Source organism: Nomascus leucogenys, chromosome 23 (assembly GCF_006542625.1).
Source record: "Nomascus leucogenys isolate Asia chromosome 23, Asia_NLE_v1, whole genome shotgun sequence".
NCBI classification, from domain to species: domain Eukaryota; kingdom Metazoa; phylum Chordata; class Mammalia; order Primates; family Hylobatidae; genus Nomascus; species Nomascus leucogenys.
In genome coordinates, this window is record NC_044403.1 from 27,063,042 (window position 1) to 27,090,516 (window position 27,475).

The following is a 27,475-nucleotide window of genomic DNA, read 5'->3' on the forward strand; positions in this document are numbered from 1 at the left end:
GATTTAAAATGCAGTGCACTCACATATGTGAATGACAGGAGTTCAAGTATTTCTGGGGATGGGGACAGCCATGTGGGTCAGATGCCCCAGGCAGGGAGGACAGCCGGGAGGCAAGCTGTGAGTGCAGCCGTCTGTCCCACATGCACAGAGAGAGCGGAGCTCCACAGGCTTTGGGGTCCTGCAAGCTTTATAAGTTTTAAAAAAGAAAGAATTTTTTTTTTAAATTTGAAAGGCCACCAGGAATCTCTCTCTCTTTTTTCAAGAATAGACAGGGTCTCGCTCTGTTGCCCCGACTGGGGTGCAGCGGCATGATCATAACTCACAACAGCCTTGAACTCCTGGGCTCAAGGGATCCTTCCACCTCAGCCTCCTGAGTAGCTGGGACTACTGGTGTGTGCCATGGCATCTGGCTAATTTTTTTTTTAACTTTTTGTAGAGAAGGGGATCTCATTTTGTTTCCCAGGCTGGTCTTGAACTCCTGGGCTCAAGTGATTCTCCTGCCTCAGCCTCCCAAAATGCTGGGACTACTGGTGTGAGCCAGTGTGCCTGGCCCCTACCAGGAAGTCTTGAGTCTAAACTTTTCCTCCAATTCTAAGCTACGCTAGCAAAAGGCAATATATTATTACTGAGGAGAGAAGAGCAGGAGGAAAGGAAAAGAACGGGGGAAAAATCAGTATCACAGATACAAATGGCTGCTGGGGCACTAAACATTCTTTAAAGAAGAATATTTTGAGCATATATGAATCGAATTTTCTAAATGTAGACAGTGTTTGTTTTTGGAGCACAGGGTGGAAGTGTTGGCTTTATTAGATGCAGTGCTCTGGGATGGGGGGTCTGCTCTCTGCAGTGGAGCCTGATCAGGGACAGAGTCCAGCACAGGACATGCGTGGGCCTGGCCGGCGTGGGCTGGAGAGGGGAATGGGGCCTATGCCTTTCTGCGGGGACACCACAGTGCTGGCCATTTGCAGTCTGGCCTGAAAGTTGGGTCTGTTGGCTTGTATTCTCTTCCTGCTTTGCACCAGGATCCTGACTCTCTGGGGCTCCTGGCTCTCTGGGTGGCCTCAGGCAGTCGGGGAGAAAGAGCCTCCCAGGGTGTGGCCAGGGGGGATTCTATGCTTGTTGGGGGCCCCCTCCGTGATGTTGGCTTAAATTATTCTAAATGTTGTCTGGGAAACAGAGAGGATGGCAGGAGGCTGTGACTACTAATAAAACGATGTGAGTACGGTTATAGCCCAAGTATGTGGAGCACCCCTACCAGTTATATAAGACGATGGTCAGTAATTCTGCTGTTTAGAACACTTAGTATTACTGGTAAGAATTCCTTCCCAAACATGAGCTGCGACCATGAACACATTTCTCATTTCCCTACAAAGTCCTTGGAGCACTCTTCTCTCCTGTTAGCAAGAAGTCCAATATCTTCCTCTCTTTCTCTTTGGATTTTCTAGGAGCCCAGGGACTAAAGCATCCAGAAGAGAAGGAAGGGCTGTGGGGCTCCTCCTTTGTTTGCACCTTTTCTCCCCAGATCTCCTCTCTACCTCACTAGGGAATTGGGGTGTTTTCCTCTGCTTCTCCCTGACCCTCCCACGTCTCTGCAGAAAATTCATCTCTTCATAACTGCAGCTCCTGCAGGATGAATTCCCCCTCTTGGTTCTTCCTGGGCATCAGCCATGCCATTTCCTCTCCTTGTGTCTTCACTGCTATGAGTAAGGGCTTCATTAGAGTGGCTTCCTTTGAACCATCCAAGGGGAATTGTTTCCTGCTGCAATACTCAGTGGTAGAGGGGTCAGGCCAACATCCGAAGTTAAACAGGGAGATGCCTGGGTAGAACCTGCCCTTCGCTCCTTGGGTCTCACTCCTACAGAACATTGCTGCTGGACACTGGCCCCACCCCTCTGATGGGAGACGCTGGACTGCGGCTGAGGTGGCCCCTCCATACTCCAGGCCTGGGCAGCATGGGCTCTTCCAGGGAGGACACTCTTCTCCTTTAGGCTGGGCTTAGTCTAGGGGCTGCAGCTGTCAGGGTTTCCTGTTTCTAGGACACATATGTTACCTCCACCTGCATCTCCAGGCTGCCATCCGACACCCTGACCCATAGCAAGGGCCCCTGCTCTCCCTGGGAACCCACCCTGGGAGCACACAGCTTGCCGCCTTCAATCTTCAAAACGCAACAGATCCTATGATTGCCTATTTCACCTCCCTGGCCCTCAGTAGGGACCTCACCACCCCACGTGATGCCAAAATGCACTCCCCAACCTTCTAAGAGGGCTCTGTAGGGGACTGTTAGCTAACTTGCTAACACTTCTTTTGCTAAGGAAGTGGAAACAAATGTGCAAATCTCTGCAGTGCCTTGCTGTGCCTTCATAATAAGAGCAAATCTTTGAGCCCTTACACCATGCTTGATGCTTTCCATGCTGTATTTCCCAACAAATGTTGAAGGAAGGTACCATTTTATGAATTAGGATACTGAGGCTCAGAAAGATAAATTCCGTTATCTGGGGACTCTTAGACAGAAAGGTCTTCTGACTTCCAGCCCAGAGTCCCCCTCTATTCTTCGGTCAAAGCCTCATAAATCATATTGTGGAGCACAGAAGACCAGAAGCAGGAAGTACCTGGGAAGTCACCCAATCCAACCTTGACATTGAGGCTTGGATTTGCTTGAGGTGCTGACTCTTCCAAGCTGGCTGGGTACTTCGAAGGATGATTCTCGGTTCATACAATATTCTAACGGCCTTGGGTCATGAGCTGGGGTTTGCGGGTTTTGGGTTTTGGATAGCAGAATCACGGGCCAAGGAGAAGCACAGGGGCCAAGAATTTAATGTGTCCAACTTTGAACACTTAATTTTTCCTCCAAACCTGGTGCCTTTCACCGATTCTTCCCATCTCAGGAGATGGCACCACCAGCCACCCATATGCTCACTTCGAAGTCCAAGTGCTATCCTGGCTCTCTCTTTCTCTCCCTGGCACTGTCACTCCCTGGAGCTCTCTCTCTCTCTCACCCCTAGGATCCAGTCTGCTGGTAAGTGTTGTTCTTTCTACCTTCAAACATATCCCAGATCTGACCACTTTTCACAAGTTTCATCCTCATATTGACTGGTTTGTGCCTGGACAATGACACACTCACAGTTTGTCTCTCTGCTTCCACTTCTGTCTCTCTGCCGCACTCCCCCCCACACGGTTCACTTTCTGTGATTTTTTAAAAATTTAATTTTGTCACATTCTTCCCCTGTTCACAAACCTACAACAGCTTCCCATTGTACTTCCTGTGGCTCACAGAGCCCCACATTTACTCTCCGGCCTTCCTCTCCAATTCCCCCTCCCGGTACTTCCACCAGGCTCAGGATGCTCCGGTTGTGTGGACTGGCCAATTCCTTGCACAGCCTTGGGGCTCTCCATCAAGACTTTGCCCAGGCTGATGCCTCCCCCTGGAGCTCTCCCCAGCCCCTGGGGCTGGTTCCTCCTTACCCTGCAGGTCTCAGCTTAGAGGTCACCTCCTCAGAGGCCTTTCCTGACCACTCCGACCAAAACAGCCTTCCCATCACCCTTCCCATCGCCCTTTCCTTCTGCTTCTCATTTCACTACATATTCCTTCAACACTCAGCGCTCTCTAAAACGGTTGCAGTTGTCGCCCTCACCCTTCTAGACTGGGAGCTCCACACGGTGGGAGCTTATTGGATTGTCCACCACTGCACACCTGGTGCCCAACGCCTGGCACATGATCATCCTTAATAGATATTTGTCGAATGAGAAAAGATAATGGTGGGAAAGGCAGGAGAATTTCCTCTGGGAAGATATGAGGGGTGGGCTGAGGATGGACTGACGATATGCCTCCTCCCTCAGGTTCTAGACCAGTGTGTGCATTTGCCAGGTGACCCAGGGGTGTTGGGGGTGTCTGTGATCAGGGACAGGGCACACCTTCTTGCTCTCTCCTCACTCCTGTCCTTGCCATAGGGAGAAACATCTTAGGGAAGTTGTCAAGTGCTTGTATGGTGCTTGGCACATAGCAGGTGCTAGATATAGGAGGATTCTCATGATTGGCCCGCAACAGAATACGTCTCTGTCTGTCTGTCTGTCTCTCTCTCTGTCTGTCTCTCTCTCTCTCTCTCTCCAGTGCTCCCTTCCTGTTTAGGTCCCTTTTTCCTTAAAAGGAGATGTGCCAGGGGCGCTGTCACCCTGGCCTAGGCTGCTAGCTAGCACTGTAGGTCTCATGCTCCTTTGCATAGGGGCAAGAGTTACCTTCCTGACTCTGAGGGATAGGCCCCCTGTGCTAGGAAGCTCTCTGGACCGCAGGAGTATCTCAGGCACACCCTCCAGATCCCCAGGTCGGGGGCTTTCAGCTCCTTCAGGTCATGCGCTGGCTGCCTTGTTACCCAGCTGGCTGGCTTCTCCTAGGGTGATTTCCACCCTACCCGTGGCACTACCAAGGCAACAGCATGACACCAGGTACCCAGACAGTCCCTCCACCCGCCCCCCATTCCCAAATGAAGGGCAGCCCAGATGGTTGTGCTGTCAGCAAACATTGCTGTTTGCAAAGGCATGACCTGCCTTAGGGAGAGGTAAGGGGAAGAGCAGGCAGTTTTGCTTGGGCATCTTCTTGTTCTTTTTTGCTGCCATCGTTATGCATTTGCCAGCTGGGCTGTCGAAGACACCAGTCAGGAGGAGCTGCTTTTCCAAGATTCAGAGCCTGCAGCTGGCGTCCTCTCCTGGCTGTCATGTTTCCATAGGCTTAGGATGGAGCTCCGGGGACTTTGAGTCCTGAGCTGGCCCCCTGGGATGAAGCTGGGCTTTCATACTAATTGTTTTCCAAGGCAGTTTACAGCTGGGTCATTTGCACTCATATTTTTTCATGACACGATGCAGCGGAGGATTAACACTTAAAAGAAAAGGGCTGCTGGTGGGAATGGCTCTGCACAGAAATTCCCGACTGTCCTTTCTGGTGGGAAGTGGAGTCTGCCCTCTTTGTCGGGATCCTGCTCCACAGGTTGGAAGCAGGTGAAACTTTCAGATGGCCTCTGATCAACCTGGGGTGCTTCCCGGCGGAGGTGCTATGTTAGGGGCACATGAATAATAGAGAGGGTTGCCTGTCTACCTCCTCACCCTCTCTCCCTTAGATTCCCCTCCGTCATATCCCCATAGCCATGGAATCTAAAGGTGCTTTATTTGGAGTTGTTCAAAGCACAAGGCTGGACCATTTTTTCATGGGGTTGAGATTCAGACCCCTCCAGAAGTCTGTCTTATGAGGAATCCTGCCTAGTGGCCTGAGATGCGGACAGCCCTTCCTGACCTTCAGATGTCACCCCACCCCACCTGGCCTCTGGGAACACTTGCTCCATTCCATTTCTTCATTTCTTTCCCTCTTTTCTTTTCTTTTTTTTTCGAGACAGAGCCTTGCATCGTTGCCCAGGCTAGAGTGCAGTGGCACAATCTCAGCTCACTGCAACCTCTGCCTTCTGAGTTCAAGCGATTTTCATGCCTCAGCCTCCCGAGTAGCTGGGATTATAACTGCATGCCACCACGCCCAGCTAATTTTTGTGTCTTTAGTAGAGGCAGAGTTTTGCCATGTTGACCAGGCTGGTCTCAAACTCCTGGCCTCAAGTGATCTGCCCTCCTCAGCCTTCCAAAGTGCTGGGATGAGCCACTGCACCTGCCCACTTGCTCCATTTCTTCAGTCATGTAGTCTCTGTCCTAGGCAGGTGAGGCCCTCTGTATTGGCTTGTGAGAGGGATCCGAAAGTCAAAGTGGCACTCCAGGCTGTGGCATTGCTCCTTGCCTCAAACCTTCATTTGTTCCCTCACTGGGAGGTGCTTCCCTGAGGCCCCTTTCCCAGAAGTCTCAGCCAAGCACACACTGTGACTCAGAGCTGCTCCAAGCTGGGGCGCCAAGCTGATTTTGTGGCCTGTCACATGGATTTGGATCATTTATTGGAAATGCTCCTTATTTATGGTGGCTCATGGCCCTAAAGCACAGGCACAGGCTGTTTTTTTAGAAATAAAACTCATAAATAATAGCCAGGCCTATGATTTATCAGTATGGAGGAAGGGAGTCACTCATTTCCAGCTGGAGGAAAGGCCTCTGAAATGGCTAGATCCTCTTTGCAGGGAACTTGGAGGAAATTCCTGTAGGGACTGGGAGATCTGAGGACGCACAGTTCAAAGGGGATGATAAAATAAAATTAAAGACATGTGCCACTCCACATCTCATCCCGATCACCTTCTAGATATGTTTTCAAGATATGTTTTCCAAATTTTCAGACCCTCAGATCTGATTACTTATTTTTTTAGGTGACATGGGCTGAAATTTTCTTGCCCCCAAAATATTTAAAAGAGATGAGATGTGGTTGTGTTATTGTTAAATTGGATGCCTCAGGCACACTGGACAGAGGCTCAAATTCCTGTTAAAAAAAAGAAAAAGAAAAAGAAAAAACATCCTATTGGAAAGTTCTCCCTTCCTTCCTTTCCTTTCCTTTCATCCCTCCTCCCTCTTCCTCCTTCTTTTTCCCCCTTCCCTTCTCTTTCTTCTTCCTCTTCTCCTCCTCTGCCTTCCACGGTGTCTGCCTGTTTCCCTAATCTCTCTCATTTGTTACCCAGATCAGTTGCCGCTCCTTCCCCATGCTCATCTTGAAGTAGAACCCAGTCCTTCAGCAGTCCCCCAAGAGCGAATCCAGAACACTTTCAAGGAATCATGATTGAAGATTCTGTGGAGAGGCACACGAAGAGGTCACGCTGCAAACCTCACAGCAGCACTTAATGAAAATTCCCAGCGGGCCCTCCCCACACCTGTCCGTCCGTTTCCTCTCTGCCCTTCCCCTCCCATCGCACTGGCCCTCACCCTTCTGGGTCCTGCCTCCAACTCCAGCACCCCCCTCTCTTATGTTAGGTCGGTGAGTTTGAGTCTTCTGGCTGCTCCTGTCATATGGTTACACCTGTCATCTGCTCAGAAAAAAAGTCCCTCCTTAGAATTTGTCCTCCTTGGAATATGACACGGAATTTTTAATATGGGACAAAATTTTTTTTCATTCTTCCAAACACATTTTTCCTGTCATTCACTCACTCATTTATTTATTCAATGCATGTTCATAGTAGAGCACATCTGGCAATAGCTGGGATCTGCCTGGAAGATGTCTCTCTGGGACCTTGTTTATGGAGAAAAGCCTTCCAAACTGTATGCAGGGGTGGGGCAAGAGTGGGAGTGCGGTGAGCGCGAGGGTTCAGAGTCATATGAGGGTGCAGAGTGATGACATCTTGAAACCGAAAGTGACCTTTCAATGGCAGACACTTCCACTGGGCCTCAGAATTGTCTCCTGTAGTTAAGGGGAATGAGAATCAGGCCGAAGATGGGGATGTGGCATGTTCAGGCAGGTGAGGACCTGATATGCACAAATCAGGCGGGGGGGACCTGGCCTCTTGGTGGCAGAGAGGGGAAAGGCCTAAGAAGCTAAAGATCTTATGGGGCATTTGCTGACATACATAACTATAGAAGGAATGACAGAAGCGGCAGTGCTAGCTGTAAATGGTGAGCACAAATCATTATCCAGATGATTATTTGGTGAAGCAGTACAGGATCACCCAGGTCTTTTATCTCAGGGGGCCATACCCACCCAGGCAGGACCGGAAGGAGAAAACCACAAAGCTTTCCACCAGCAGAGGAATATCACGGAAGGCTTTTCCTCCTCCTATAGAATTCTAGTTCAACTCCTGTAGAATTCCAATTCAATTCCTGCTATAGATTTCCAGTTCAACTCCTGTAGAATTCCAATTTAACCCCTATAGAATTCCAATTCAACTCCTGTAGAATTCCAGTTCAACCCCTGTAGAATTATGCTGCTCTCTCCAGATTCCCTAGCAGGCAATGCTCTTTGCAAAGTAGCGCCAAAGGATCGCTTAGCTTTCCCACTCTCAAGTCCCTTCCCAGGGCCGTGGGTCCCAGGGTCTCACCCCTGCGTGTCTCTTTAATAGGTCTCTGATCAAGCTCAGACTATGACAGATGCTGTTAGTCCCCTGGCTCTGCTGCCATTCTCCACTAATACTGTTTTACTACTGTATCTACAGCTTAGAAAGTTCCTCTCTGAATTACTGCAGGTCTTTCTTAGAACTCCAAAATGTTGTTTAACTTGCTCAGTTTTGGAGGATGTGCTGTTTGGATAATGTTGGCGTTAATTACCAGTGATTTATACTAGACAGTATTAGAGTGTCATACTCAAACACTTTCTCTCAAACACACTTCTCCTCACCTACAACTGATGACTGGCTCAACAGGCATATAGGCCTTGGACTTTGGCTCTAGCCACCCTCAGTGACCTCTGGGCCTGCTCAGAAACACTGTCCATACTTTACGAGGCCTTGAGTTGGGGCAAGTCTTTCTCTTCATTTAGGAAAGTTCCAAGGACCTGCCTGTCCCAGCTTCCCTCACCAGCTGCAGTAGTTCAGTTTCAGCAAAATCTAAATGTTGGAGCACATTCAGGAGAAATGTTGTAAACCTCCAACATTTACTTCTTGCTCCTATTGTAGTTAAGCCAGACGTTTGGAGGACAGCCTTCCGCATGGCAATTCAGGAATCTGGGCTTCCTCTTTCCAGTGATGCTATTGACATTTTCCACAGGAGATGAGGGAAGAGAGATAGAGAGAGCAAAGGACCTCACAGGAAACATTGAGGCCCAGGCTTGGAAGCAGCATACGCCACCTCCACTCATGTCTCTCTGGCTGCAGCTCCTTCATATTGCCCCCATCTAGCTGTGTATCCAGGAGGAGGGAATGCATGTGATGAGCCCCTGGCCAATCTCTGCCTCCCTATCTCACCCAGGAGGCTGGGGAGGCCTCACACAAGTAGGACTCTTGGAGGTCTGCTCTTGTCCTCCAGAGTTATTCTTCCTGCAATAACCCTTGCTATAGATGAATTTTTAATATTACAATCTGTACGTGTCTACCTATATTTTTATTAAATCTTTTACGACATTTTTACCAAATACAGTATTTCCTAAACAATGCATTATGCAGTTGAAGATGCTCAGAAAAGTAATCCTATTCACTACAGTTCTCAATCCCATTGAGTCTTCTCTGGCAGCTTAGTCCCCACACAGAGACCCCTGCATTGGTGGTCTTCAAGCCTTGGATACATTAGAGGCTCTCCAAGACTCAGGGGAGGCCTAGGTGCTTTGATCTTCCTCTAAAGGGCCATCTTGACACATGCAGTTGTGCAGTGTGAGAGGGTTGTTGGTAATGCACCAGTAAGAGCAGTCATTGCTGCCAGCGGCATCATCTCCTAATACTCAAGACAGTGTTGTAGGATTGGCAGTGAATTAAGGGCTCACTGTGCTGTGTGGGAAACTGGAACATGGCAATGCAGCCTTTCCCTAAGACTCTTTCTGCCATGAGATGGGAGATGATACCGTGCTGCTGACAGGTCAATCTGGGAGAGACTTGGCAGTGAGCAAAAGCCTCTCCACAGAGACCTTGCTCAGTGAAGCTCCTTGAAGGAAGGGGAAAACTATTCATTTTGGCCTGGCACCTGACACACAGCTGGTGCTTGAGGAATGTGACCTGCAAAGTACAAATATTTCTTAGGCGCATCAGGTAGACTGGGAGTGGAAGGTGGGGAGGTGAAAGAGAGTGTTTGATGAAAACAATAATGGGTCAAACATTCTGATTGCAAAAAGTGGTGTTGTTAAAAACTAGTTTTTTTGAGGCAGGCAGATCTGGATTCACATCTTACATCTGTCACTTACCTGCTGTGTGATCTTGAGCAAGGCTGTAACCTCTCTGGGCATCAATTCCCTTCATCTACAGAAGTGAAATGTAATACCTCCCTCACCCAGGGAGGTGAGGATTAAGTGAGATAATGACAGTGCACACCTATGTATGATGCCTTCTATCATACACAGAGGATGGGAGCAGATGCTTTTGTGCAGCACCCACCTCCCACTGGCCCACCCTGGAGGTGACCTTCAGATGGTTCCTCTTTGCACCAATGGCTTCCTGCCACTCTCTGTCTATGGGCGTTCTCTGATTGTGGGAGCAGGTTCACCCGTGCATAGGACAGGCTGGAAGAGCCAGGGAGTTGGCCCCAAAGGTGACCTTCAGGCAGGGAGGGGCTCCTGTTTGGTCTCCCCTTTCAGTGTGCAAATTTGGAGGTGTGCTTCACACAGTTTCTTAGGAGGTCTCCAGTGGGACTGAACCCCAGTTGATGCAGCATTAACCTGTTCATAAGCACATTTATCTTAGGTTTCCACTCTCCTCGTTCTCACCATCCCACTCCTTCACAAAGCTTTCTGGGAGCCCCTCTCAAATAAACTACTTCCTCCTAAATCCTTGCCTTAGGGAGAATCCAAACACATGGACTGAGGAATCAGTGATAATGACTGTTGTCAATTTTCAAAGGGCGTGGGTGTGGGTAGTTAACACAGGGACATATAAAGCATAATGGAAGAAAACAAAAAAAAATCTACCTGCTGAAGGCATGTAGTAATGCTTCCAGAAAGAAAGCATGGCACTGTGTGATCTGGAGAGTGTGGCACACTGTGATCCGGAGAGTGTGGTACAGTGTGATCTTGAGGTTGTGATACAGTGTTATCTGGAGAGTGCGGTACAACGTAATCTGGAGAGGGTGGTACACTGTGATCTGGAGAGTTTGGTATGGTGTGAATTGGAGAATGTGGTACATTGTGATCTTGAGGGTGTGGTACAGTGTGATCTGGAGAGTGTGGCACACTGTGATCCAGAAGGTGTGGTATGGTGTGATCTTGAGGTTGTGATACAGTGTGATCTGGAGAGTGCGGTACGACATAATCTGGAGAGCGTGGTACACTGTGATCTGGAGAGTTTGGTATGGTGTGAATTGGAGAGTATGGTACAGTGTGATCTGGAGAGTGTGGTACGGTGTAATCTGGAGAGGTTGGTACACTGTGGTCTGGAGAGTGTGGTACATTGTGATCTTGAGGGTGTGGTACAGTGTGATCTGGAGAGTACGGTACGGTGTAATCTGGAGAAGGTGGTACACTGTGATCTGGAGAGTGTGCTATGGTGTGATCTGGAGAGTGTGGCGCTGTGTGATCTGGAGAGTTTGGTATGGCGTGAATTGGAGAGTGTGGTACTGTGTGGTCTGGAGGATGCGGTACTGTGTGATCTGGAGAGTGTGTTATGGTGTGATGTGGAGAGTGTGGCGCTGTGTGATCTGGAGAGTTTGGTATGGCGTGAATTGGAGAGTGTGGTACTGTGTGGTCTGGAGGATGCAGTACTGTGTGATCTGGAGAGTGTTGTACAGTCTGATCTGGAGAGTGTGGTAGTAACTCACCTGGATATTAAAGGATATGAAGGATTTCTGCATAAGGAGATGGATGAGGGAAGGGTATTCCACGGAAGAAACAAGGTTTTGTGTCCATTTCTTCAGCGATTCCTACAAAAGCTATATGTGTATTTGTGGAGCAGGCAAGTTAGGGGGCCCATACACTAGTCTCATCTGGATGCAGAACTCCTCAGCTGGCGTGGCCCAGTCGTCATGTATCTGTGCTCAGCCCACTTTCAGGCTGTGCTTCTTGGTCCATATGATGTAGTATTAGTGCTTTTCTTCTACCTCTGAAGACACTGGCCCTGTGCTATAAGCCTAATATTTGTGTTCCCCAAAATTCCTATGTTGAAATTCTAACCGCCAAGGTGATGGTATTAGGAGGTGTGGTATCTGGGAGGTGATGAGGTCATGAGGGCAGAGCACATATACATGGGAAGGAGCCCTGTGTAAGAGGCCTGAGAGAGATGCCTTTCCCCTTGACCATGAGAGGACAGTGAGAAGGTGCTGTCTATGAGCCAAAAGACAGGCCCTCACCAGACACCAGATCTACCTTGATCTCAGACTTCCAAGCCTCCAGAATTTGAGAAGTAAATGCCAGGTTTTCATGAATACTCAGTTTATGGTAGTTTGTCATAGCAGCCCAAATGGACTAAGAACACCCTGTCACTTCTTGTCCTTGCCATGCCATGTGTCATGGTCTGTGGAGTCCCTCCTAAGTGTCCTGAACCATCGTCCACTGGAGCTTCCTGTGTCTCTAGTCTTCTGAAGGCACCGATGAGGTTTCTGCTCAGTGTCTCTGAGTCCTTCTGGGAATGCCAGCTGACTCCTCTGCTTGGACCTGATAGAACACCCTGGGCCCGTGACCTACGAGTCTGAGACCTTAGGCTTAAGCTGTTTGTTTCACTCATCTTGTCTATAACAAGCCTTCATCATTTGAGTGAATGACCGGGAAATGTCTTAGGTTCCCCACAGGACACGCAGATGTATGCTTTCCTGCATTCATCCAAATTAATGCTCAAATTCATTCAGCATTTTTTCTGCTAAAAGTGAAGGAGAGAAAGAGGAATCATGTCATGGTACCCTTGTAACTCTAGTTCAGTGGCTAATAAGCTTTTTGACCAGGGACCTTGGTTCAGTAAAATCTCATGGAAGTGGAAATGACACAGGTGAAAACTGAATTCCCCTTGGTGCAGAAAAGGGGGTGGTTGCAAGCTCTGCATGCTCATGGCCCTCTTTGAGGAGGGCGGTGTGAAACCACTGCTTGAGCAGACAAGAGGAGGGAGGTGGACGGAGAAAGACAGTGATCCTATATTTTTTACCCTTCTGTAACTTCGTATTACCTGGCAGACCACCTGGGGCCTCCCAGATGACTTCAGTTCTAATGTGCCGGAGAGATGGGTCTCATGATTTTTGCTGTGAAGGAGTCAGCTGAGAGATAGTAGCTCGTGTCTAGGTGAAAACTCTGGAGAGGTGAGAAATCTCACCCCAATCTCTTCAGCCTCGCTCTTCTCTTACAGAGGTTCCGAAAACAGAACAGACTTTCGAAGAGCGCCTGATCCTCAAAGCTTTCTTGCTCAAGTTTGTCAATGCCTACTCCCCCATCTTCTATGTGGCCTTTTTCAAGGGGAGGTGAGTATAATGGTGTCATGTGTAGAAAGGCAATTTGCCACTAAGACTGGGTTCTCTACTGTCAGGACAATAGGGTCAGCCTGTCCCCATTGTCCACTCAGTGTCAGCCCCTTCTCCACCCCACTTTCACCTGCCTTCCCATGGAGAAGGAATGTTAGCAGGCAATCATTTTGAATTAGCATCTTCAGACTCTGATGACCCTGGCACTTTACAGGGATTTGGCTGTGGTCCCTGAAGAGAGAGTTTTGAAAGAATTTGTGTCTCTCAACTTTGAGGATGAGGCAGGAGGGAATTTCATGTCTAGCCAGTGGCTCCTGGATCTTGTAATGCAATTCCGATGCCAACTACCTGTAGTTAATACAGATTTCATAGGTTAAGGGCACAGCCCCTCACAAGACTTCCCTCATTTCAGACACCAGTGGCAAGCTCTGGGATTCTCAGGCCACTGGCAGTTATGACCCACTGGCTGTAAGTCCAGAGCTCTCATTACTCCATCAGATTCAATAATTCACTAGAATGACTCACAGAACTCAGAAATGTGCTATACTTACAACTGAAGTTTTATAGTAGTAGAGGGATGTAAATCCAAATCAGCAAATGGAAGAGACATATAGAGCTAGGTTTAGGAGGTTCTTAATCATGAAGCTTCCGTGTCTTCAGGATGTGTCACCCTCCTGGCACATTGGATTGTGATTCTGTCAATCACAAATGATTGATAGAATCATTTGCTATGTGAGGGAACTCAATCTCTAGTGCCCTTCCCTTGCCCTGAGATTGGGCTGGTATCACATGACTCAAAGCCTCAGCCAACATGGTTGATCTTTCTGGCATGGCCTGCCCCCATCCTGAGTAATCTCATTAGCATAAATTTAGGTATAGTCCTGGGGTCTGCCAGGAGTAACAAAGACGCTCCTGTCAAGGGAAATTCGAAGGATTTAGATGTTCATGCAGGAACCAGGGACAAAGGCCAGTGAAATTCTTTATTTTACGATCAGTCTGGATATAAAATCACTTTGATAAATATTGTTTATGATCAAGCCAGTTGGCTACTTACAAGGAAATTTCCCAATAGGCATCAACCAACAACATCAGGAAAGCTTCCCTAGAAGTAAAAGCTCATTAAGCAGGCACCAATAGCATGAGCTGTCATCATCCACACTTGATAATTTCTTACAGAGGCGTTTGTCATCCAAAGCACAGCCCCATTCTCAGGACCTCTCCCCTTGGCTGTCCTGAAATTATGAAAGCGTGAGACTGTCCATATTAAGAAGTATACACTTCATTGGTGCTTTCAATGTAGATTTAGTGGCAAAAGCAAATTACATGCATATGACGTTTTAGGCAAGAAAAAAGGATCCTGACCCTTAGATGAACTGTGGTATGCTAGAAGAGATAGCCTAAGCAACAGCGCACTATAATCTCCAGTAAGTGATTATATCCAGTAAGTGATATAATAAGAGGTATAAAGAAAGTGTTGGGGGAACAGTTATGAACGGAGACAACAAGAAGACTTCAGCAAAGGAAAGGCTTACACTTAGCCTTAAATGGATGAGTAGGATTTCAACAGGTGAACACGGGGATGACGCTGCAAGTAAGTAGGATTATTCCAATTGTCTGTCTGGTTCCATTGTGGGCTTTTACCATTTTGCTTCCCCGACCTGCACAGTCTTATTATCCCCCAATAAAATAGACTCTACTTAGAAGAGGAATGAGACAAGCTTCTTTTATTCCTTTGAATATTTTCAGCAAGAAGTCGAGATTTTTTCTTTTCCGACCCCAGGAATCTCTATTTGCAACTTTAGTCCATCTCACCCTCACTTTCCTGGGAATCAGAAAGTCTTACTAAGGAGTTGCAACCAGAGCTGTGTTCTTGACACTAGCTAGGGAAGAAGGTGTGACAACAGTGCACTTAGAGATAATCCAAACCTCATGGTGTTTAGGCACACACACACACAGACGCACACACACACACACACACACACGCACACACACCAGGCCCAGCTTTATCCCCTGCCCAGCTTATTCCTATCTTCTGACATTTGACTGGGTTAAGAAGTGAACCCCAGGTGTTACAGGGGATTACTTGTTCATAACGGTGTGCGCTCCTATCCCTGAGTGATCTAGCACTCGCCCTGACCAGTGCTTTCGAAAAGTACCGTTGTGGTGGTATTCCCCTCAGACGACATGTCGTCAAGCTACCCTGCATGCTTTCTCTTCCCCTAACTCTTCCCACACTGTTTGATTTCAGGTTTGTGGGCAGGCCTGGAAGCTACGTCTATGTATTCGATGGTTACCGCATGGAAGAGGCAAGTACAGCCACTAGTGTTTCGTGCCTGGCACCCCAACCCAGCCCCATTCTTATCTCCAGCACAGCATGGCTTCATTCGCGCCCCTGCTTCTCAGAGCTGCCCTTTGTTCTAACCAGTCCTTTCCTCATCTTCTCCCTGCAGTGTGCTCCGGGGGGCTGTCTCATGGAGCTCTGCATTCAGCTCAGCATCATCATGTTGGGGAAGCAGTTGATCCAGAACAACGTCTTTGAGATTGGAGTCCCGTATGTAATGAACTCCTCTAACCTCTCTCCTTGCTGCCAGGGGTTAGCCCAGAAGTGCCAGCCTTTCCGCAGGTTTTCTATGGCCTTTCCTCTTCTTAGACAGCTTGGTGATTTAATTCTCTGTCAGTTTGCCAATAACTTCCCCCATGGGGCAAACCTTGCTTGCCAATCTGATTTGGGATGTTGGAGGCTCAGAAAGGTTTACCCTTTGCTTAAGTGCACATAACTAGTAAGTAGCAGAGCCAGGAGTCAGATGTCTTGGCCCCCAGAGTGCATAATATTTTAATGCTATTTGTCCTCTCAGTGAGTGAGTAAAAGAGACTTTCATTATGGTGGATAGATGAATGTGAATTATTGAAATGTAATGGAATCATTTAGGACAATCTCTAAGAAGAAAATGTGGAATACATAATCTTAGGAGGGGAGGGTGAAATAGTTGGTGAATGAGTTATTATCATGTGGATTCTCCCCTATACTCCCCAGGGTTTTATGAAAATGTCGTAGGACTTCTTTCAATCAGGTTTTGCATTGAGATAGTCACGAAAATAAACACGGACTCACTTTATACTGGATCTAAAAGAAAGAAGGATGGAGCAAGTTAAAATATGCTTACAGGTCAAAGAAAAATGTAACCCCCTCTGCCTTTCCTTCCTATTGCCTTGTGGTTTTGAAGGAGAATCTGTTTCAGGGGTTGCTTTCAGGCAGCGCAGCATCAGAGAGCTAGGGAATGACAGAGATGCCCAGGGGTAACCGAGAGGCTGGGCCAGTTCTGCTTAGGAGGATAGGATGGACAGCTTGTTCCAGGCCCAGGGTCCTTCGTAAGTCACTTTAAAGATGACCATTCTGGGATGGATGTAATCGTCAGACAGTGCCCATAAGATTCTGTGACACACTTTTCATCTTCTTAGAGATACATTGTTTCGAGAAGTCCTCCAATAATGAAACTTTTAAAATCTCTTTCTTTCCAAATATATTTCTTCACTTTTGCCCAGGGTTCTTAGCTGCAGCTGTTGGAATTCAGTGTGGCTACTTTAAGCAACAAAGGCATTTGTTTTAGAATAAAGTGGCTGACAGAGAATATTGTATTCTTTAAAGGCCAGAGAGTAGGCCCTGAGCTACATAACCAGGAATAACACTGTTTACACTGCAGGGGAACTTGCAGGGGATACCACTGCCTCTCTCTCATGGCTCATATGGCTAAGACAGTAAAAGACAAATGTAGATGAAACGGCCCTTGTCTTCTCAGAGCTTAACTTTTTAGTCTGGGAGACAAAATAGACTGAATATAACTGCATATGCTGTGTATGAATTCAGAATTCAGAATAAGTAAAGGTCAGGAGTTCGGGAGCAGTCAAAGAAACCTTCAAAAGCAGAGAGGTTTCTGGCCAGGTGTGGTGGCTCACCCCTGTAATCCCAGCACTTTGGGAGCCCAAGGTGGGCAGATCATGAGGTCAGGAGTTTGAGACCAGCCTGGCCAATATGGTGAAACCCCATCTCTCTTAAAAAATACAAAAATTAGCCGGGTGTGGTTGTGTGCGCCTGTAGTCCTAGCTACTCGGGAGGCTGAGGCAGGAGAATTGCTTGAACCTGGGAGGCGGAGGTTACAGTGAGCCGAGAACACGCCACTGCACTCCAGCCTGGCAACAGAGCAAGACTCCATCTCAAAAAAAAAAAAAGAAAAAAAGGAAAAAAAAAAGAAGCAGAGATGTTTCTTCCAGGGTGTGTCTGTGTCTTGAAAGAAGATTGCCATCATCATGTGTTGCAAGATGTGCTGCCGTCATTTTCTTTAAAGAAATAATTTCCCTTAGGGGTGTGTGTGTGTGTGTGTGTGTGTGTGTGTGTGTGTGTATGGGCAACTCTGATAGGCTGGGCCAGCTGGGCCATGAACATGATAGGCTGGGCCTTTTCCATGTTATTTATTTTCATATATATATATATGTACACATACATGTATTTGCCCTTGCCAGGTCCCTGACATGCCCCAAGACCCTGGTCAGAGATTTATATATAAATATGTAACTATATTTATATATCAATGCATATATTTATACATAAAGTGTATATACATTTTATAAAATATATCTATATTTCGTATAGATATAAATTTATATAGAAATTTTTATATGTATAAAACATATATATATATACATTTTCTAAACAAGCAACAGACTGATTCTGGTTTTATCACAAACACCTATGACCCAGTTGGTGCTACAGGTGGAGAAGGTAAGGCCCAATGAGCTGGCAGTTCTTTGACCAGGGTCTTGGGGCATGTCAGGGACCTGGCAAGGGCAAAAGCCCAGAATCTCCCTCAATCTGTTGAAAGATTGTGGAGTCCTAGGTTGCTTGGGATGAATGGAACCACTAGAGGATGTATATCCCAATCCCCCATTCCATGTAAAATTATACTAGAGCCACCTGCTCCCTTGGTCCTCAGAGAAGGCTCCCTTTTGGTCTTCCTCAAAAATATATTTGTAGACCTAAAGTTATAATTGAGACAATTTAATTTACCTGGAAAGAATATCATTTTTAATGAGAGCCTTGCTTCAAGGAATGAGAATCCACAACATTCCCTTCTAACACTGGGTCATCTAAGCATGCAGGGTGCTTTTCTGACCTTGTACTGGGACAACCTCAGAGGGCACTTGGGCATATGTTTTCTTTGGGGAAGATTGGCGGGATCATTGGTGTCTGGGTGCCTCACTCCACCTCCCTGTCTAAATCAGCCTCTAGTCATTAGTCAGGAAGTCAGCAACCTTGAGAAATTCAGCCTCTGAAGCTGTGCCCCGTTCCCTGCTTTCTGACAGAAAGTCACTCAGTGATAAAGTCAAGCAAAGCTAGCTGATGCTTGTTCTTGTTCCAGGCAGATGGCACTTGTTCTCTAGGAGCTTACCATCTTAGAGAGACATCATTTGTTATGGAAAAACAACCAGAGAATATGCAGACGGTACCAAAGCCACATCTGGCCCCTTTGAAACCATGAGGCCAGCCCCTCCACAACCGCTACAAAGAGAAGTCTTTGTCCCTATTCAAACATCTGGGAAAAACACCAGCCTTCCCAGTACATTGTTATTTTGCTCTGAGTAGAATTATTTACAGCTTGTAGGCATGGAATGCCCATTTTTTCATCCCTGGTCATCTGATCTACCACTTAGCCCATTCTCTCTGGACCTAGAAGGCTTTTATAGAATACAAGAGAGGCAAGAACTCAGGTGTGTGTTTGGACAACACGTTGGCATGTCTCCACCCCTCAACTCCATCCACTCCATAACAGGTGAAAATAGCACATGGCGTATGCCTCGAAGGCCAAATTTTCTTGTTTATGATTGATGTGTGCTTAATACTTTGTATGTTTTAAAATGTGCCACCCTTTAAACAATGGCAGTTGCACAGTAACTCATAAAGCCATGGGCAAGCTGCTTCTCCGAGTCTAACTGTCGTCATCTCTTGATGAATGTGGTGGCATTAAAATCATATGTAAGGTGTCTTCAAGCTCTAACATCCTATGAACTTCTCTCTAATGAGCAAAGCTGGTCACTGCTGATTCCAAATACAAGCCACTCCTCTTTCAGAAGATATTTGCTTTCAATTTCTATTCTACCAGAGGATGTGTACAACATAATTATGTAGTTAAATTCAAGGATGTAGAACAAAAATTCTTTTGCCAAATCCTAGGGTCTTTTATCTCCAAAGTTCTTTATAATTTGTAGAATTATAAAGGTTGCATTTTGAGTTTGGCCATATGAGATCACTATGATTATGATTACTGGATCTTCCACTCTCAATAAATCAGATCCCTTCAGTTCAGAGTTGAAGTACCTAGCATGGATGACACAGATGCAACATAAACAGAAAATAAGTCTTTCACAGTCAGAAGAGAAATGATGATTGATCCTGCCAGTGAGGAAGGAGTCATGTAAATTATAAAAATTAGACCCAGTAGTTTTTAACACATCCGTAGGGCAAAGATTTGGTGGCCTAACACAGTGGTCCCCAACCTTTTAGGCACAAGGGACAGGTTTCCTGGAAGACAGTTTTTCTGTGGACTGGAGGGGTGGGATGTGATTTTTGGATGATTCAAGTGCATTACATTTATTGTACACTTTATTTCTATTATTATTACATTGCAATATATAATGAAATAATTTTACAACTCACCATAATGTAGAATCAGTGGGAGAGCTGAGCTTATTTTTCTGCAACTAGACAGTCCCATCTGGGGGTGATGGGAGACAGTAACAGATCATCAGGCATTAGATTCTCATAAGGAGCACACAGCCTAGATCCCTCACATGCACAGTTCACGTAGGGTTCACACTCCTATGAGAATCTAATGCCGCCACCGATCTGACAAGAGGCGGAGCTCAGGTGTTAATGAGGATGGAGAGTGGCTATAAATACAAATGAAGCTTCACTCACTCACCTGCTGCTCACCTACTGCTGTGTGGCCCAGTTCCTAACAGGCCAAGGACGGGTACTGGTCTGTGGCCCAGGGACGGGGGCTCCCTGGCCTACCAGATATGGGTTTAAATCCAGGCTTTACAATATACTCACTGTGTGACCTTGGCAAAGTTATTCTAGAAAAATTTCCATCTAACTTTAAAAAAAAGGTTTTTACGTTAAAACAGAACTAAATTAAAAACCATCCTGGATAAATGCTTAGCTATCCAGAAAACATAAAATGTGGACATCTGAGGAAAAAAGAACCATTCTTGGGGTTTCCAGGTGGCCAACATTTTACTGTGTGGTATATAGGCTTTTATGTTTAACGGTGATGCTTTGGAAGTGTCGCAGCTCCAGGGAGTGAAACTGGAGAGAACCACTCAGGGCCGGTCATTTTCTCTTCTATTCCTGGCTCAGTGGCTTTTAGTGGGCAGTAAAGCTCTTATGTACATTCAGAGCCTACATGGAATTCTTTCCCCGAGGGAGATACATATTCATTTTAAAGGCCAGATTTTTTTTTTTTTTTAAATAGAGGCAAGTCTGGGGAGTTAGATGGGTGATGGTGCTGGATAAGAATATTTGGGAATAAAAATGTAATAAGAATTTACAATTAAAAGATGTATCATCTTTAGTTGATCCTTTACTTCTGAAAGCAATTTTGTAAGATTCTTCCAAAGAAAATTTTTAAATGTTTTAGAGTGTCTAATTGACCCTTATTAGTAGGCCAGGTAGTCAGCTATAATTTATCTCTTTCTCTGAGGGTGCAACATTCTCATTAGATTCTGTATGTGCGTGTGCACAAACATGCGTGTGTGTGCGCATGTATGTGTATTGAAAAAAATAACATAATTTTGATGGCCTTGAGAATCTTACAATCTAGCAGGCTTCTTGAATTAGAACATTGCTTCCCACTCTTCGGCCGTTTTTAAATCAACTTTTAAATTTCCCCCCATTATCTACGCAAACAGCTATTTGCATATTAGTTTCCTCCAAACCAACTTGCTTTGTAATTAAAATCCGAACATTTCTGAAATTGGAAAACTATCACCATCAGTTTCCATAAATAGGAAATAATGTGAAAAGAAATACAACGAAAACAAACCATTATTATTAAACAATCAATGACGTTATTTCCTCTCCAAGGCTTTCTGACTAAGATCTGCCTTCTCTTTGTAAAAAATGAGAGTGCAAGCCTTGGGAGTTGTCAAAGGCATACCAGTAGCGGGCCAAAGATTTTTTTTTCTTGATGGTAATGAGAGAGACTGAACAAGAGCAGCAAAGAAAATAACTAAATAACTCCTTCCCAAGGGCCTCTAATGAGATGCAAGGCCAAGTGCAGGATCTTCCAAAGGCTCACATGAGCTGCCACCTCTACTTCTGGTGGGTGCCCCAGGCAGGACCACCGTGGAAGCCCCACTCTCTGTCCAGGCATCTTCCATCAGGCAGCAGCTGCCCCCACTATTGCTAGGCCTGGCTTAGAGACCCTGGAGATGGGAAACAAAATGCTTCAAAGGGAGGCAGTAAAATGGGGTCACTGAGTACTTGAAAGGCAGCTCTGTGACTAATGCCATGACAATAGATAAAACTTGGTTGCATGATCTGGCTTTGGATGGTCCCCACTCACACAACCCCAGGCTCTTGGGGCCTGACACAGTTGTGGCCGATGCTTCCCAGAGAGGATTGGATGGTTTTAAACATTATGGGCCCCAGGATGATGTTCATACGCATCTCCTTCTGAGATTACTTCATACATGGGGAGCAGCGTGGCTGAATCTGATCTTGTGGTATTTATTATCTGAATCCATGGTTGGGAATTTCCCTCCTCCCCGCCCTGTACCTTGCCTTTCCCATATATGTTCGTGCAAAATAGACTTTGGATCCAAACTGCATAGTGCCCCCAAAATACATGCCACACCACAGCCCAACTCTTTGCTATAATTCCATCTCAAGTTTAGCTCCAGTCCACATCGAAGCCAAATTGGAAATGGGCTGTTCTCATTCAGAGAGATGGGTTTCTGGTGAAAGGGTAAATGCCACCTTTTTCATGTGCCACGTTCTTTCCTGGGCATGCTTTGAGACAGACAGAGCAGATAGACAGATCAATACTTTCACGGTCAAAATGTCTCGCCATCTCTATTCTGACTAAAAGCTCCAGATCATATCCAAAAATAGCTGTTAAATATACCCGTGGACACAGCTAGTAAGATTTCATAAACTTTCTGCTTTCTTTTTGTAAATGTGATAAATGTTATATTTCCAGACATAAAACAGTCTCTCTTTAAAGCTGCCACAGGAGGGAGGTCTGTGTTCTCCTCAAATACAGTGGAATCTGGCCATAAATCAGAAGTTTAAGGAACAAATTTGAACCTTGTCAGGTATTAGGAAAAGGAATAGGAATACATAGCTTAGAGGTTGATATGTTCCTCATCTTTGGTCATTTAGGGCTAGGTTCTGCCTTCTTTATTTAATGAGGCTAAAGATCTGTGGAGCCAGGTCTGTAGGGACCTGTCCAGGGCCCAGATTCCTGCTGCAGGGAGACCCAAGGTGTGTCAGACACTCACCATGCTCCTGGGGTGACCCTGTGAGGCACAGGCAGAGGGAAAGCTCTGAGTCTTCCGGAAAGAGTTTCTGAGACTTGTCATTAAAAAGGGACGGAAAAATAGCAAATAAAAAAAAAAAAAGAACAGCAAGGGGGTAACATCAAAGGAGTTATTTTAATGAGTAAGTGCATCATACGGTTGGAATCATAATCTGAAGTTTTCCAAAAGCCCATCTGTATGTTATACAACTTCCAGGATTCCTGTTAAATTCTGCTCTGGAGGGACTTTCTTTATTATTATTTTTTTAATGGTCACTGAGATATCCAGGAGGAAATCTGGGAATGATAAATTCACAGGACTGTTTGTGGATATTTTCCCCTGCATTTGTTTTGACCTACCCATACTCTATGGGACTTTCACCACAAAGCCCCTCCCATAACCCCTGTGTCTTCCCTTTCCTTTGCCACACAGTCTTACAGTCGCCTTCTGTTCCCATGACTCTCCTTCCTTGTCCTTGGAAGGCTCCTTTCCCTCTACCCCATCCCATAACTTTTCTGACGCACGCTCTAGCCATAGTTGGCATTGCTCATTCCTAGGGCTTCCGCCGCTCTCTCCACGATGATTCTCAGATCTCCATCAGTCCCAGATTGTTCCAGGGCTCTAGGCACAGATATGCAGTTGCCTGCCGGACATCTCTACTTAGTTGTCTCATAGGTTTCTCCATTTAGACATGGCAAGAACAACTCCTCCTTCTCCTCCTCCATATCCTCATCAAAACTGCCTCTTACGTTGTGTTCTCTGTCATAGCAATTGGCACCACCATCTACACACATGCCGTAAGACCGTGAGAATCATCGCTGATTCCTCATGGTCCTTCCCTTCTGTGTACAATCCACCATCCACTTTTTAATTCTACCTCTTATGCATGTCTCAAATATATCTACTTCCCCTCATGTCCGTTGCTATCACCCCAGACTCTGCTACCATAATCTCTCGCCTGAACCACTGCATAATATGGCGTACAAGGTCTTTGATGCTATGAGCCTACACTATGTTTCAAGACTTACCTTTCCTCATTTTCTTGATTGTACTCTATGCTGCAAGCACTTTGCATTCCCTTCAGTCATATGAGCCATTTTCACATTTGCCTTAGGCCGTTGCATAAATAATCCTCCCTGCCTAGAATAACCTCTTTGCCCCTCACACTCTCTCCACCTTTCTCTCTTCTTTTACCATCTTTCATTATTTAGTCTTAAATAATAAGAGTAAACTATTTATTTAATAAATTAATTTAATAAATTAAAGTAGTTTACACATCTCTTCCTCAAAGAGAACTTCGCTGCCTTAGGCCAGGTTAGGACTCTATTTTATGTTCTCATAATCACCTAAACTTCTCCCTTTATAACACTCTTATATTGGTCACTCTTGTTTTATTGGTCATTATTGGTCACTCTTGTTTAAATATCCCCATTGCCGGTGAGATTACTTCATCAAACACATCATATGTCTTATTAGTCACATTTTTTTTTTCCTGGAGATGATTTCTAGGAATCCTCTGTTCTCCTGTGCAAACTGGAGCTGCTCATTCACTAGACCTTCTATAGAGCTATCAATCTGAGTTAGCTTCAATACCTTCTTTCTTTTATGGAGTTTCTGTTTGCTGGATTCTGTATGTTTTCTTCCTTGCTTTATATCCTTGGTTGGTGAAATTCATCCTCCAGGAGCTTCATGAGAATGGATGCATGCATAGAAAGTTCATTTTTTTGAAACCTTGCACACTTAAAAGTGTCTTTAGTCTGTCTTTGACTTTCATGTATACTTTGCTGGGTATAGGAGTCTATGCTGAAAATTATTTGCCTTCTGAATGTAAATACATTTCCACAGAGTCTTCTAGTGTCAAGGGCTGATCTGAAGAATTGTAACCTATTTTTGATTCCCAATTATTTGTAGAGGATCTATGTTTGTTTCTCTGGATCTGGAAGCTTTTAGAATCCTTTTCATCATTCCTAGAGTTCTGAAATCTCATGACGATATGTTTTGCTGGAGGCTTTTTTTTCACCATTATGCTGAGTGGGTCCTTCCAATCAGAAAATGCATGTCCTTCACCTCTGGGACATTTTCTTATATTTCTTTTGTACTTTCTTCCCCACCATTTTCTCTATCTTTTCTTTCTGATTAAGTGTTGGAGTTTCAGGCCGGGTGTGGTGGTTCATGCTTGTAATCCTTGTACTTTGGGAGGCCCAAGTGGGTGGATCATGTGATCCCAGGAGTTCAAGGCCAGCATGGGCAACATGGTGAAACGCTGTCTTTACTAAAAATACAAAAAATATTAGCTGGACCTGGTGGTGCATGCTCGTAGTCCTAGCTACTTGGGAAGCTGAGGTGGGATGATAGCTTGAGTCTGGGAGACAGAGGTTGCAGTGAGCCGAAATCACACCACTGCACCCCATCCTGGGCTATGGAGCAAAACTCCTGTTTCAAAAAAAAAGAGTTACTAGATCAATTAATTTTTTAATCTTTTCTTTCCTATTGTCCATTTCTATGTTTGTTCTACTTTTTTTCCGAGAGATAGTATTGATTTTTATCTTTCTGTCATTTTATTGAATTTATTTTGGATCTAGATTTTTCTTGATTCATTTTTCTCTTCAGAATAAACTTCTTGCTCCTGTTGGTATTGGGAAGTGCTAGTCACCTAGGCAACATGTGTACAGAGACATTGGTGTCTACTATTCCTTAAGCAGAGCTTTGACCAGTCACCACCCCCTGCCGTGGGCATAACTGGTGCCTCCAACTCCTGAGCCTTTCTGAGATTTTATAGCATGCATTGGCTTGTTTCTCTCTACCATCTTCCACTGTGAACAGTTGATATCAGCCACACAGCTTTGCTGACTCCCTCATACACTGTCCATCTTCCAAGATATTCATCAACATTCCTCACACACTACTATATTCATGACTATTTTCATTAATTTGTGGTTTTATACATTTTTTAATTCATTCATTGTTATTTTAGTGGCATTTCAGAAGTGGATAAATATATGTTTATATTCAATTTTCTGTGTATAATCAAAACCACTAATTCTTTACTAAAGATTTGAACAGGCCATCTGATTACTGTTCCTGGAGGAGAAGTCTCACTTAGAGTTCTGGTTCTAGACTTCCCTCACTTTCCTTTCTTCTTTTCTTCTCTCTCTCTCTTTGATTTTTCCTGCATCCTCTCCTTCTGTTCTGACTCACAGACAGGATCACAGCCAGCCCACATATTTAGCTTCAGAATTTGTAGGCTCCATCTAGTTTTTTTTCCATTTTTTATTATCACAGAATTATTGCTTACTTTTTTCTTAGAAATTTTTTACTATGAAATTTTTCTTATGAAATTCTAAAGAATTTCAGCTCACTCTTTAAATCCTTCTGTGATAAAGATGATAATAGGGACAATGATAGATATATTTGTCTATATTTATCTTGATAAATGTCTATCAGAGCATGTATCTTGGTACATGCTCTTAACATGTATCGAGCTCTAAATGAAGCATGCTATATAGATTATGTCTTCTAACTCACCCTATGGGCAAGTTAATATGTATTTCTCCATTTTAAAGATAAGAAAACTAAAGCTTATAGGGTTGTAATAACTTGCCCGTGGACATATAGTTGGTGGGTTGTGAAATCTGGTTTTATACAATTTCTGACACCAAAGATGAGACTTTTATCCACTATGCTCTACTACGTCCTCTTGATGGGAAATGATATTAGACCAGAAAATGATCAAAACATTATTTTGAACTTTTAGATTTTCATTAGTTGTTAGAGGCACTTTGAAACAAGGATGGGATGCCTAACCATACTAGGAGTGCTCCCTGGAAATATCTACACAGGGGTTGGGTGGTCTTGGGTGAAGAATGTTGGGGGACATGGGGAGGTTCCTACAGCCACATGAAGCATGGACTTCAAAATCCCATTTAAACACTTCAAGTCTTTGATTCTTACCATTTTACTGTCTCCTAACTATCAGGTTGCTGCTTAAAGTAATTGCAGTTTTTGCCATTAAAAAGTAATGGCAAAAACTGCAATTCCATTCCCTATACATTGTGCATCAATGGGAAGTATGAAATAACTCCACCCTAAGGTGTATTTTAGCATTCGGTATTAAAAATAATAATAGGTATCATCTATTCAATGCTCACTATGTCCAGATATTGTGCTAAGGACTGTATAAACATTGTTTCACTTAATTCTTATTTCAACCCTGAGAAATTGGGCCATTATTATCATTCTAGACCAAAAAAATCCTGAATGCGGTTGTCTTTGTCTGCTCAGGCTGCTGTAACAAAATGCCATAGGCTTAACTGACAGAAATTTATTTTCTCATAGTTCTAGAGGCTGAAAGGTTCAAGATCAAAGTCCAAAAGGGTTGAATTTCTGATGAGGGCTCTTCTTACAGGTAGCTGTCTTTTCTCTGTGTCCTCAGATGGTCTTGAGGTATCCCTTTCTCTCTTCCTCTACTCATAAAGTCACCAATCCTATTGGATTAGGACCCCACCTTTTTGACCTCATTTAATCTAAATTACCTCCTAAAACTCATATCTCCTAATACAGTCACATTGGGGATTAGAGCTTCAGCAAATGAATTTCAGCAGATGTCATTCAGTCCATAGCAGTGGTGGGCAATGTTTAGCTTGGCTTTAATGGAAAGATGATGCTATTAATGTTATGGAGACCTGAAAAATGTTTCACCTAGGAGGAGAACACCGCTGTGATCCCCCATGAAGAGGGTGGATAGATCACCTGTTGGACAATAGGACTGGTGCCATCTCAGCATTGGCAGGAAGGGCCAACTCTCTTGTTGCTTGTCAGACAGCAGGAAGAATTCAAAAGGTTTTTGGGGTTTGAAGAAACCTCATCCTTTGTGGAGGGAGTCTGCATGATCTTGATAAAGGACTTCCTCAGGTTGTCTTTAGGAGAAAAATAGTCTCTTTAGTGTCTCTCTTTCCTTACTTGTGTTTGGATCAGAGATGGCTTTAGTGTCAAAACT

General features: G+C 45.0%; 1 protein-coding gene across 1 annotated transcript in view; it reads left to right on the forward strand.

Annotated features, from left to right (window-relative positions):
• Positions 1-27,475, forward strand: part of ANO2 (anoctamin 2) — a 376,891-nt gene that overhangs the window by 315,072 nt on the left and 34,344 nt on the right. Inside the window, exons 17-19 of the mRNA XM_030804747.1 lie at positions 12,795-12,906; positions 15,155-15,212; positions 15,357-15,457. Of these exons, the coding sequence (XP_030660607.1) occupies positions 12,795-12,906; positions 15,155-15,212; positions 15,357-15,457 (271 nt within the window). The remainder of the gene's footprint in view (positions 1-12,794; positions 12,907-15,154; positions 15,213-15,356; positions 15,458-27,475) is intronic.